The sequence below is a fragment of the Parasteatoda tepidariorum genome, chromosome 11 (genome assembly GCF_982258835.1).
Source record: "Parasteatoda tepidariorum strain Cologne lab strain chromosome 11, Ptep-v5.0, whole genome shotgun sequence".
Classification (NCBI taxonomy): domain Eukaryota; kingdom Metazoa; phylum Arthropoda; class Arachnida; order Araneae; family Theridiidae; genus Parasteatoda; species Parasteatoda tepidariorum.
Genome location: NC_141765.1, coordinates 5,293,433 through 5,307,230, shown reverse-complemented (window position 1 = coordinate 5,307,230; position 13,798 = coordinate 5,293,433). Strand labels below are relative to the sequence as shown.

Genomic DNA, 13,798 nt, shown 5'->3' with positions numbered 1-13,798 from the left:
TAAAATATTATTACTGTATCATTCATTAATATATTTATTAAAAAAAATCTGCTTTGTAAAAATTTGTTGAGTCATTATTGCATTGGTTATACTAGTCACACCAGCAACAGGATGTTACAACCACAAAGAAACTTTGAATATTTCCAATACAAGCAAGAATTAAGATAATTTAATTTTTCATTGGATACTTACTTTATCATTATTGCATAAAAAACACAGTTCACACAGTTGTTATAATTCACAGAATTTTGAACTTTAGTAGTGAAAGATAAAAAATACATGCCCTTTTCATATCGTACCGCAACAAATGGGGTTTTTTTTTAAAAATAAATTAAACACAAGGCAACTTGCAGATTTGTACTAATGTATATGAAGGTGGTCAACAGCGAAATCCATATAAATTTAAACTAATGCTTTAAAATAAGGTTTAACTAATGACCAATTTATCTTGTGTAAATGTTACACCCAAAACTTTGGATTAGGCTATATACAGTGAAACCTGCAGGAAAGACCACCTCTATTTAAAACCAATTTTGGGAGGCACATAATTCCCATAGATTTTGTGTTGAAGAAAACCTTTAGGAGAGAGCAATAAAACCTCTCCCAGAGATCCAAAAAATATCTGCACCAAATACAGAAAAGGTCAAATAAGGAAACACGAAAAAATATAAAAACAAAAAATTTAACAAAACAATTAAGTAGATTAAAATGTATTCAAAACATTTGCGCGAGGATCTTATCTTTTGACGATACAACATCATGTTGAAGTCTGAGTGCACAAAAGATGATGCTATCAATGATTTACTTTTAGAGTCGAAAGTTAAATTAGAAAAAAAAATTATTTTAGAAAAAACAAGCATCTCAAATAAACTAATGTCTTCTCTACTTTTAAAGCTATCTAATTTTTATGATATAAAATAAAATGCTAACTTAAACAAAAAACATAATCGTTTATTTATTTAAAATAGCTTTATCATTCATAATTGGTAAATTTGTTTTTACACATAATTATATCAGTTGAGATAATTTTTATAGAAGCTAAATTTTATTCATAGATCCATCCTAACACCAACAGAAGTGCATTTCCGTACCATGAAAACGACACAGACTTAAATTAAAATTGTTAGAAAAAACAATGTACCTTCGATAACAATTTTTAAATCAATGGAGGTTATCTCTAAAACTGACCAACCTCCATCAACCACCATTTTACTGTGGAATGGAGAGTGGTCACTCTCGAGATGTTTCATTGTATATATGATTAATTTATTTAAGTGCACTGAAAATCCAAAATCATTTTAAATTAAATTTATAACAGAAGAAATAAATAGAAGGCATAATTTTACACAAAATACTTAAAAGTTGGTAGCTTCAGATTATATATTGTTCTTTTAAAGCAAAGTAAGAAAAAAAATTACACTTGCTAAATAGCTTTACTTTTTCATACAAAACCTTTTATTTGTGCAAAAATTATAACAAATTTACAGAACATTCCAAAAGGATCAAATAAAATGATCCAACAAAAATTCAGATGATGAAACACAAAATGAACCTGGAAAAAAAAATTTAAATAAGTCATGTTTCATTGTAAACACGTATCCCCCCCCCCACACACACACACATAAAGATTTTTTATTGACACACATAGGGTGACACCCTTTTATCGAGAAGGTCAGTATAATTTTAAAGATGTAGTTACTTTATTTGTTTAGAATAACTGATGATAGCAATTGCTTGATTTTGTAAATAATACTACAAAATATTATTTCCAGTATTATTTATATTAGCAATATATTAAAATAATATTGCAAAATATTTAAAACATATAATACAAAGTCTAAACAAATATTGAAATAACATATTTATTATTTTTAATATTGCCTTTAATGTTATTGTTCAGTTTCTATTTTTCTTTTATCACAAAACTAATTTTGTTATACAATTAGTAAACTGCTTGAATATCAACAGAAAGAATGTAATAAAACAAGATAAGTGTATAAATATTTGATACATTAAGTTTATTGAATTTTAAAATAGGTTATAATAACGTTGTCAACATATTAGTTTTACTAACCAAATTGTTTAAAGAAATAGAACACAAAAACGCTCTGAAATATTTTAACAACAAAAGCATGACTTATTATATTAACTTTTAAATATATAAAATATAATATATAAAGGTATAACTTACTATATTGACTTTTGTATCCTTTACATGAAGTGGTGTGGAAATAACTTATCATGTTTACAAAACAAAGAATCAGCACATTAAAAATAAACTTAGCTTCTAATGGAAAAAAATTTCTCAAAAATCATAGAAAGTTGGCATGTTAACTATGACTGAATGTATTGCATAGAAGTTTTTTTTTTTAATAGCGGGCACTTGGAACTATTGTCCATTGGCCTCAGAAAGTGCCAGAACTGCTACCCTCTTCTCGTTACCCAGTGGGCACCTGTGGCGAAACCACGGCGGTGGAGCATATTCCATATAAGTTAAAGCAAATACTCAAACAAAACATATTTGGCATAGTTATTGCTATAAAATATATTTATCTTATTATGAGTATCTTTCAATTCAACGTGTATTATTTTAACAACTGGATGGCACTAATTAATTATGTAATGTAGTATAACTTTAATAAGTTTCACTTTACTACTCATACACCCTCCATCTTGTTAAGAGCACTAGCTCAACAACTAATAATTACTAATTGTGTTTATTTAAGAATAAACTCACTTTTTAGAAGGCATTTCATTGAATTATTAATGCCTCAACTTATTGAGTAAGCCACTATTTATTTGTGTTGTATTAAAGAAAGTGAAGACAGCAGTAATGAGCACACACAAAAAAGTAAGCATATCATTATTTCTGCTACCTTTTATTCACTTAAGTTTGCATTGATTCACGCTTATTTCCTGAAAAAAATAGTTGTAAAAATAATAGAAATGCTACTTTAATTTAATGCATGAAACTTGAGAATACTCAAACATTCTACTTATCAGACTTTCTGCATTTGTGGAAAAAACAGCTGGAGATTATTAGAACAGAATTTGAAAGGAAAGGAGCACCACTGAACAACATTCAACATTTAAGAGATTTTGGAACAGACAAAATATTTTAAAATTGATACACACTACCTGCATATTGACTTCAAAAACGCTTATGATAGTATTAATAGAAAGGCTCTTATCACAGCCATGAGAAAGTTTAAAACTCCTAACTATTTAATATGATTGCTAAGCCTGACATAAAATGAAGCTAAAATTAAGGTCAAAATACAGAATAATCTATCACATCCTATGGTAAAAAAAAAGTGTTCAACAGCGTGATGAACACCTTTCCTTCTGTGCCTTCCTCCAGAATTAGGAAAAGCGGTAAGATTCCAACAAGGATCTGATAATAATTCAGAATAAGACCAAATACATGCCTTGCACAAAATCTAATTAAAACATTACCCACTTTAAAATTGAAGAGTAAAATTTTGAGGCTGCTGACAGCTTCACTTATTTAGGATCTGAAACCAAAAAAAAAAAATTTATACTACAACTGAAATCACAAAAGAGAAACTATTAGAGCCAACAGATATTTTAATGGAATATAAATATATCCGAAATCGAATGTAATCAAAAGAAAACAAAGGTTTTAATACAAAAGTCTCATAAAATCTATTTTAACTTATGCTTGTGATGCTTGGTCCATGTCCGATTCTGATGAAAACATGATTGGTATCGTCAAAAAGAGCTATTTTTGACGGAATTTTAAAAAAATAGCATGTGGCTAAGAAGAATAAATTTAGAACTTTATCACTCATTTACTGAACTTGATATCATTAATTTCCCCAAACAATTAATAAAATAGGCACGCTACGTTGCTAGAATGGATGAAGACTGCATCCAAAAAAAAAAATTTTTGAGAAAGCCAAATGTCATTCTGGGCTCTTGGCCATTGAGGAAAAAATGCATGAAATGTATGGTCATTTTTATCAAAATATTAAGAAAAAAAAAACATACAGAAGTTATTGTAAAAGAAAATGAGAAAAAAATAAGAATTCATTTTATAAGTATTTGAGAAAAGTCTTGTATAAAATTTTGCAGGTTGAATATTAAAGTTATTAGAAGATGATATAACTAATTTAACAAACCACCAAAATATAACATTTATAGAGGAAGCAACTCAATTTATAAATGTTTGTGATAAAGCAGAACCAAAGCTATGTCTTACTTCAAATAATAACTCTCCAACATTTAAAAAAAAAACTGATAGTATAAACTCCTTTTTAAATATAATTTAAACATAATAAGAATTACTTTTTTTTAAAAAAAATTAGCACACAAAGAAGTATTACAAGATAGAATATTTTAAATGGTAACTTTTATCAAAGCCATAAAATCAGTACATGGAAATAACTTATTTCATAAATAACACAAACTTTTCCTAAAGTTAAACAGAGTTTAATGTTCAGAATTATTCAAAAAAATTAACTTAGAATTTATCAGATTATATTAAAATAGTACAGTGTGCCAAAAAAATGACCCCCAAATAACTTTTGATCTAATCTTCAAGCAGAGTTTTTCCTATGAATAAAAGAGGGCATGGTGCTACTTCACAGAAAAAGGCACTTGGAGTTTTTAAAGGGCACTCACCTACCACTGTTTGCAATAACTGAATTTGATGCTCAATTTTTAAATTACCTTTTTATACTATTTTATGTATATATTTCACAAAATAATTCTCACTCATTTTCAAAATAACAAAAAAATTTAAGAAAACAGCCTTTTCCTGAAAAAATAAAATAAAAAGGCAGTGCTTTGAAGGGATGACGGCTTGTTTTCACAAAGAAGTCAAGCAGGGTGCATATTTTATATGGATCAAAGGGCAGACAGGGTGCCTGTCTAAAAATGCTTAGGGAGAACACTACTTCACATTCTAGGACTCAATCTTAATGATTCGAGGGGGTGACCTCAAATATGCTAATTCATTACTGCGGACAATATTTTAAGTTATGAAAAATCTAAAATCATTGAAAAAAATATGTTTATTCAGAGAAAGTACATTTTTGTGTTTGATTTGGTAACTTAAAATATTTTCTACACTAAGTAATTAGCATATTTGAGGTCACCCCCCTTGAACAATTAAGATTGAGTCCTAGAACGTGAAGATCCAATCATTAGATCAAAAGTTATTTAGGATGGTCCTTTTATTTCTTAAGCAATGCACATAATTATGGAAGGTAAATGGCAAAATTATAGTTGAAGGGGATCAAGAACAGGGAATTGAGTGGGGTCACTCCATATATTTCAGTACTTGGTGTTTATATATTTTAGTACTTTTGATGCAATTCAGTTTCTACACAATTTGATGAATGTTTGGGTGCTGAAAAATAAATCCTTGACTCACAATCCTCTGTCCACATGAGAAAGCATAACACTGCAATATTCTACGATAATATTAATTCCTTTTTGTCAGGATTCTGATTCCTCTCCCATGCATTTGATTGACCCCTGACCTGAAGGTCAGAGGGTGACGGACACAAGAAGTGTTGTTCCCCAGAGTGGGGGTGGAGTAAGAAGTGAAGGACATTTTTTGTGAAAAAAAGGATTATTAAATATGAATGGAATGTGGAGAGAAGAGAGATTGGGCGAGAGAGAGAGAGTAGAGAGGCAGTAGGGAGCAATGGAGCTTGGGAGTTATGTAATGTAGTTTATGTACCTGTTGATATTTAATTGTAAATATGTAGATAATCAAGAATGCTAAATTAAAATATTATATATAAAAAATTCTTGTTATACTTGCAAGTGAATAATTGAGCGAACCAAGGTAAAACATTTCACAAAAGAGAGATGTCACAAGTTTATTCTTATCTCCAACTTTGTCACCAGCAAAACATCTTCAAACCATGACTGAATCTCCCCCATGCTTCACAGTTAGGAGCATACATTAATTTGTCATACGCCCAGCAACGAAACGACAAACATACTGCCTTTATTTGTTTCCAAAAAATTCAAATTTTGACTTGTCAGTAAACAAAACTTCAAACTACTGTTCTAAAGACCAGTTAACATGTTTTTTGGTTCATTGCAGTCTTAACTATGTTTTGTTATCTCTAGAGAGGTTTTCTAGCAGCTACACAACTTTTTAAACCATAGTCACAAAGTTGACGTTATACAGAAGTAACTAACAGTTTTCTGCCTAGTACCATTGAATTACTTGCAGATTACTAGAGCTGTCCAAATCTGCTGCCGCTTACTTTAACTGCAGCTGAACTTATCCTCACATTTGAATATTATTCCAAGTCTCCTTAAGCCTTAGAGGCTGTTAATTTGGTCAGTTTCTTTCTTCATATTCAATGCTCTGAGAACAGAGGTCATAAAAACAAAAATTTTAGAGACAATCTGTCGGCTTGCCTTCTTCATGAAGTGCAGCAATAACTCCATGTGTTTTAACACTTATTTCTGATTTTTGACCCATATTTATATAATAGATTGAGCAAAAAAATTATAACATTTGTTTTTAATATATACCGGTTATTCTTGCAAAAGCATGCTATAATGACATAATTTAAATATGTCGTGTACATGAACTTACCAAATTAACCTTAGAAAAGAAGACAAAAATAAATTAATTGTTTATTAACTACAAATCAATGAAATTTTATAAATAAATTAAATTTTTATAGAATAGGTATTTGCAGGCATTTTCATTCATTTTGTGATCAACTTCAAAATAAGCACATGAAAAAATAATGAACAGTTTTTTTATGTGGAAAGTGTTTTGCAAAGTTTGTTGATGTTTATGTTTGATATATTATTATACGTTTAAGTCAGAATTATTTAACTATTTTTGAAAGTTTTGAAATAAATACGAGTCTGTACTTATGATCGGTATTGTAAATGCAATATAAAAAATATTAAATATACTGATAAACCCATTCCTAATAACCACACAACTCTTTAAAGTAGTAATTTTACTTATTTATAGCCAATGTCAGACCTGCCAACTTCCCCGGTTTTTAGCCAGAGATTTTTTCCAAGTATTTAAAGTGAAAGCAGAAATTCTGTTTTAAGATTTGATTTAAAAAGTTTCTGATCACCACAATAAATAGTTGAAAGGTATATATATATAATGTTGGAAAAGCAAACAGTATGTCGTTAGGTGATGGTGAAATTTTAAGAACCATTGGTGAAATTTCACAACCACTTTAAATAACATACAGAGCTAAAACTTCCAGGTTGGCAGCTCTGCAATGTGCTTGAAGAAAGGCTCTATGTTAGAAAACTTACTACCCTACCTTGACAATTACACACCAAAAATTATCTTCGCTTCTTCTTTTCTTGCCGACTACGGCGACCTACATGATGACTATGATGTCGGTGAGATGGTTGGTGAATAGGGCCATCTGGTAAAATATCTTCATCACTAGAGTCCCCACAATCCTATGAAACAAAATAAACTTCATATCTCAAATGAAAATAAATATTAATCTTAAATAGTCCCAATATTTCCCACAGCAAAAAGAAAACAATTTTACTAGAGTGTTGTTACTTCAATAAAAAAAAATCTGATGAATGACATACTTAATATTCTTTCCTAAAGAGAGATTTGATTTATTTATTACGTAACACAAAGACAGGTATGAAGCCATATTGAACAGAAACAAATATATTATGCAGCGAAGTTACCGGAAACACTATCTGACCAAAAGTATCCAGAGAATCGATTGTTATGGTGGTGGAAGCATAATGGTGTGGGCGTGCTTCTCATGGTTTGGCTATTAGTTCCTGCTGTTGGAAACATGAACTTTGAGGTGCATGTGAACATTCTGGACAATGCTGCAGTCCCAACTCTATGGAAATATTTCAGGATAAGTCCATTTCTCTTCCAGCAGGATAACTGCTCCCTTCACACATCGGGGCTTGGTCAATTCCTATGGCCACCAAACAAAAACTGGAGAAAAATCCTCCAAGACTTGCGCAGACTGTCATCGATGCAAAAGGGGGACAAATATCATATTAATATGAGCCTCAGGACACTCTAAGTCCATACCACTGGGTGTCCAGATATTTTTGGCCAGATAGAGTACCAATAAAATACATAAACGAATAATAAATTTAGGTCAATTAAAGGACGTACATGAAAAAAAAAATTGATATAACGTTCTCTAATTCCTACTTGTAAAGAAAATTAAAAAAAAAAAATTTTAAATTATACCCAAGACAGTTTATGAGAATTCTGTCTCTGGGTGAAGCCTGTTCATTACTGTAAATATCTGTAATTCCATAGAGATACGCCGCTTCCTTCAAGCTTTAAATTTCCTTTGTCATCGTTGCCAATTACTAAGGGTAACTTATCATCAAAAGCTGACTGTCCATCTTCTAAAAACGAAGTGGATGAAAAGTTATCCTACTTTTTAACTCCTCGAAGAGTACTTGAGTTTATCTTGTAACTTCTTCCTGTCATTTTGAGCCATAAAACTGTAGTATATCCAGGGCCGTTTTATCCATTAGGCACTGTAGGCAACTGCCTAGGGGCCCCGCCACGTTCAGGGGCCCTGTGCTACAGAGGAAAAAATTGACAATGTTTCTTAAACAGTAAAAATTTAATTCGAAATTTCAATGACGATTGTCTTGCTCGGTACATTACATCGACGCTATTTTAGTACATTTCTGAACACATTCCAAATTAGATATTAATATTATGGTAGTTAGTTCACATATAACGCAGTAATATAATCGCAAGCAATTTTATCGCGGTAATTTTAACGCCGACTAATCAGATGACTATACAGCAAGAGCAGCTTTTTTAACACAACACGCTTGAAAAACGCGCAAAATTCTACGTTGTGAATGCACACTTACTGTTCTGGTACCTACCATAGGTGTGTATATTCTATGGCCAAGCTACCAAAGAGTATGTAAAAATAAGGTTTGCAGTACTGGTTCTTTCGTCGCATGACTGGGGAATTCCCCGATCCGCTAAATACATACGTTGTATTGTGTCATAGACAACATTTTTGATATAATCGTTGAATTTTCACTTCGTGCAATTTGTTTGCGAGTTTTACGGCTGTGAATGAAAAGAGAGTTTTACAGTTTGTGTTTCAAAACTTACGAATTTAGAGCTAAGTATTGGATATTTATTTATAAAGACTGCAGAAGTGCTTCGGGCTTCGAGAAAATCGGTGAAACGACGAGTAAAAATCCGTGTAGTGTAAACTGAAGTTAAAATTACTATACGTAAGTTTATTATTTTTTACATATTCTATTACCTAATAATTTTAAAAAAACTATACAATAAGCTTAAATTAAGCTTATTGTATGATTTTTTTTAAATGCATATATTAATTACTTATATTCTTTTCGTTTGATTCAATATTTTCATTGAATAATGTGATAATATACCTATGTAGTAAAAAACAGCGTAATTATGAATAAAGTGTTGTGTTAACGAAAAAATATATTAGGAAGTTAGAAGACGGTAGGGGGGGGGCCAAGACGAGCATTGCCTAGGGGCCGCGACATGCATAAGCCGGCTCTGAGTATATCCTTTTTTCGGGCATAATTCATGCTGTTTTGCTTTAACATTAAATAAAAATTTTAAATATTAAATAAAAATTTTAAATAAATTTAATTAGATGGTGGAAATTAAGCATAATATAGTATTCATTGTTCCAGAATAAAACTACAAGTTAAAATTATTAATTGAAGTGTCATTTCATAAAAGTACTTTCAGACAATCTTTTCAGGCTACATTTGTTTATTCCTCATTCATAACGCACAACTAGCAAATCAGCAATACAATAATAATGCGTAGAACTGAATTAGCTACACAAAAATGCTGCACTACTATTGTATCAAGCCCATGGAAATTGAAAAATGTGCTATTCATTTAAAAACATTCCTTTTTATTAATCCAAAATAAATAATATAAAATAATTGCTTAAACTGTAATAAAATAATTGCAGTTTTCAGTTTTTATATGTAATAAAAAAATTAACTTAATTAATGAAAGCAAGCTACCATAATAATAACTCAATAATAAAGACCTGTCATTTTACCTCTTCAAGCACAAATAGAACTTACCCGGCCTTCCTCTTTAGGTGGAATAAAAATCACAGCTGCAATACAAACTAACTGAAATATAGCTCCAAAAAACAAACCATAACGTAAAAATTCATCTACCAAATCCGCCATCGCTCATCAAAGATCAAGCTGGAATGTTTTAATCAAAGATGCATTGCAAGTTTTGAAAATCCAAAAGAATAACATAAACAACTTGCTTGACAGCTAAGATTATAGAGTATCAATGCTGAAGAAATGGTAGGTGTTGATTGGTTCAAGTTTACCTGCTTTAAAATAATTAAAACTTTTATTCGTTTACAGAATTCATTCATCCAATCAGAGTTAAGTTAAGAAGTAGCTTTTAAAGATTCATCGTCTGAGTAATCCTCTAACCTTGGCCACCAGAATATAGAGGCCCGATCTTTTCCATTTTAGTCTTCAGTAAGAGTGGCAACAAAAATATAGTGCACCTCCAGCCTCCTTCCGCGAGAGTAATAATTCAAAGCTGTCAAATTGAAAACCCGTTTCACTGTCTCCCCTACTTTTTTGGTGGGGGATACGTGTACTGGGGTGTTAAGTAACTTGTTACATTAAAAACTTATCGCCAAAAATATTATTTAACAATAATAAGATTTTTTTTTTTTTTTACTGATCTAAAACAGTTATTTATTATAAATTTATTACACTGCATATTTTGAGAGAGCATAGTCTTATATGAAGCCTATTTTTTTTAAAAAATATAACTTATTGCTTTTTGTTGTTAAACGGTATTAATATTTTTATCAAATAGTACTAAATTATTAAGTAATGTCTTGTGATTACTTATATAATGAAGGAACGTCATTTTTAATTTTAGGCATTTAAGTTAAAATTATAATAACCATAATAATTATAACAGAGAATAATGCTAAAAGTGGATAATAAAAGCACTTTATTTGTAAATACCGTTAAAAAAAGACATGACAAATAAATAAATTTCAAAGGAATAACTTATTTCGAAAAGCTATCTTTGATAAGCTGTGTAATTTTCTAAACGTAAAAGTAAAATTATAGGAAAATTGATTTAATTCTTTCATTTCAGTCTTGCTGGTTCATAAATAGTATTTTCTGTTGTAAAAATAAATTATAACATAATAACATAATAGATCATTTCGAAGAATCCTTAAAAACAACAAAATAAAACAATTCTATGTTTTTTTATATTTCAAGATTTAGATTTATGAGGCTGCTCACTGTAATAAATATGAAGATGTATCAAAATAATCGATGTAAATAAAATAAAAAAATTACGATATCAAAATTTTGTGAAAGAAAAAGCATTTATTGATTTTCATTAAAACTAACAACAGATTGAGACAAGTTTCTGTTACAAAATTTTATCAAGTGCAAAAAATTATCGTTATCAAGATTATACATTCAAACAGACAGTATATAGATGTATAAACAAATATAGTACATAGAATATCTGTAAACAATATTTCTGCAATGCAAAATAGTTGTATCAATATCGATGGCTATACATGCAAAATTGAAACAAAAAATCAGATTATCTATCATACATACCATAATGAATAGTGCTCCAACCCGATTTCTGTTCGTAAAAATTATTTCAAAATGGAGAAATCACGATTACCGGTAATAGAGTTTATATTTCAAGGTAAAGTTTTTTTTTTTTAACTTAACGTAATTATCAGAAAATATAGCTATTTATAATTCTTGATATTATTATTCATTTCCCTCCCTCTATGCTGGTAATTAGTAGTTTCATCACAGATTTTAAGACTTTATTCTGAGGTTTACAGCTAATTTCATCTTATCATTTCATTTTTTCTGCTTTAGTTTCTCTGACAAATCTCTAATGCTTGTTTTTTCTTATTTTTTATTAAAGATTGTTTGCTCTTAAATTTAGTTTTTTTTTCCTCCAAGAGTAGTCATTTATAATAATTCAAACCAAGATGACCGATAATACAAGCCAAAATCCCGACTTTGCCTAAATTCTTTTATTATCGGATATTTCATTGGTGATGAGATTTAAACGGATTTCAATGTTATCTGAGTTTCGTCCATTTCGGGATCCCAGAAACATTTAAAGAATTAATAAATTTTAAATGAAATAATCGTGTCGATAATGCAACCTATTTTTTTTCTTCTTTTATTTTCAAAATATTGGGGGAAAATTGCAAATAAGAGTACTTTTATTATTCACAATATCTTATTTAAATTGTTGAATTCTGTTTGAACAACACAAATTATTAAATTATTTATATTTTCAATTAGTAAAAGCTATTTTTCTACTATGAAGAATTTTACTAACTCCAAAGGACTTTAATCATTTTAAAAAAAAAAAAAAAAAGCTTTTAATTGGTTAACAACCCTTCAGTTCATAACTTTTAAAATTCTATGATGATGGGATTATTATTTGAGTTAAAAATTTTTTAACCTAAAATAAATTGTTCATGGACCAATTCATATCTTTAGAATAATTAATCATCACAACAAAATTTGATATTCTCTATGGAAAATAGTAATCATATATGTGATCCTCAATTCACCTTTATAAAAATTTCTGTTTTGAAAATAAAATATTATATTTTACTTTTAATATTCTTTTTCAAGAATCCTAAGAAATCTGAAACATTAAATTGAGTTATACTCAACCGAATCGACACTTCAATCATTTCACACAATTTGTGGATGGTTGCCGAGTTCAAAGTATTAAATGTTGTAGTTTTGGATTCATTATTTCAATAAAAATACGGTTCTTCGATTCCGAGTATTCACAGAAAAGTGGCAATTCTGTTTGAACAAGCCGTTACCGGCACTATGAAAAGGCGCAAAAAAAAAGGATGGTCCGGCGACTCTTATCTTGTGAAGCAGGAGACAAAACCCCGGATATTTCTGTCAGCTTGAAAAATAGAGGGGGTTTTAAAAGTGGTTAGCTAGAAATGCCCTAAGCTATATTTTCTCTTACTCTTTCTAAGAATAAAGACAATATCTTTGTCCATGTCGTTAAGGTGGTCCTAAAGCCGTATACCTGTAATGTTAAAAACCGCCGAACAGTTACACAGATTAAATAGCGTTCTAAGGGTCTCGAAATTTTTCACGACATTCAAGAATCTTGTTAGCCAGAACCTAAAATGTTTATTTTTGGAAAATTAGGTTGTGAATTATTTTTAAAAGCATATAAAAGTTTTGTTACATTTGATTTTGTAGTTCTGGTTCTGGAAATTAGATGGCGCTACAAGGCTACGAAAAATGTGAATTTACCGCTAGTGAGGACAATTTGCGAAAAAAAGCATAAAATACTTATTTATATTCTCATTAATTGCAAATTCTTTTTGTTTTAGGTATTAATACAGATTGTTAGCTTTATTCCAATAGCAGTTTTAAAACATTTTATTCAGTATTTAATTTGTTTAACTGTTCGGGAGAAAAGTCACTAATTAATAATTTTTCCAGCATCGAAAATCAGAATATTTTGTTTTTTCAGTTGTTTACGAACGCGCTTGAAAGAGAGTTATTCAGGATTTAGCGACTAGCATCAGCAATTTTAATGTTTACAATACATTGATATCACGGATCTTTCATTTATGTTGTTTCTTCACATTTAAATTCGAAATAAACTTGAAAGTTGAACCAAAGAAAAATCGTTGGAAATCTAGATGCAAAGGTGTTAAAACTTAGAGACATAAGAATAATTTAATCTACATACTCTGTTGAAATTTCTGGCAAATGTCTC

General features: G+C 29.7%; 1 protein-coding gene across 2 annotated transcripts; it reads right to left on the bottom strand.

Annotated features, from left to right (window-relative positions):
- Positions 1-1,432: 1,432 nt before the first annotated feature.
- On the bottom strand, positions 1,433-10,552 carry LOC147801201 (uncharacterized). Of its 2 annotated transcripts, XR_015430621.1 has the most exons (4): positions 10,081-10,552; positions 7,290-7,434; positions 3,461-3,515; positions 1,433-1,552 (listed from the first exon to the last, which is right to left on the bottom strand). XR_015430621.1 is itself a non-coding variant. In XM_087155513.1 (3 exons), the coding sequence occupies exons 1-2, from the start codon at positions 10,189-10,191 to the stop codon at positions 7,312-7,314; spliced, it is 234 nt and encodes a 77-aa protein (XP_087011639.1). In that variant the 5' UTR covers positions 10,192-10,415; the 3' UTR covers positions 1,433-1,552; positions 7,290-7,311. The 2 variants fall into 2 exon arrangements, 1 of the variants encoding a protein (XP_087011639.1); XM_087155513.1 differs by lacking the exon at positions 3,461-3,515 and having other exon boundaries at positions 10,081-10,415.
- Between the last annotated feature and the right edge of the window lie 3,246 nt (positions 10,553-13,798).

Bases quoted from the DNA above. Each gene is read 5' to 3' on its own strand.
- LOC147801201 (XM_087155513.1), bottom strand. From the start codon at position 10,191: ATGGCGGATTTGGTAGATGAATTTTTACGTTATGGTTTGTTTTTTGGA. The intron at 7,435-10,080 runs GTAAGTTCTATT...TTTGTTTCATAG, and splicing joins CACCTAAAGAGGAAGGCCGG to GATTGTGGGGACTCTAGTGA.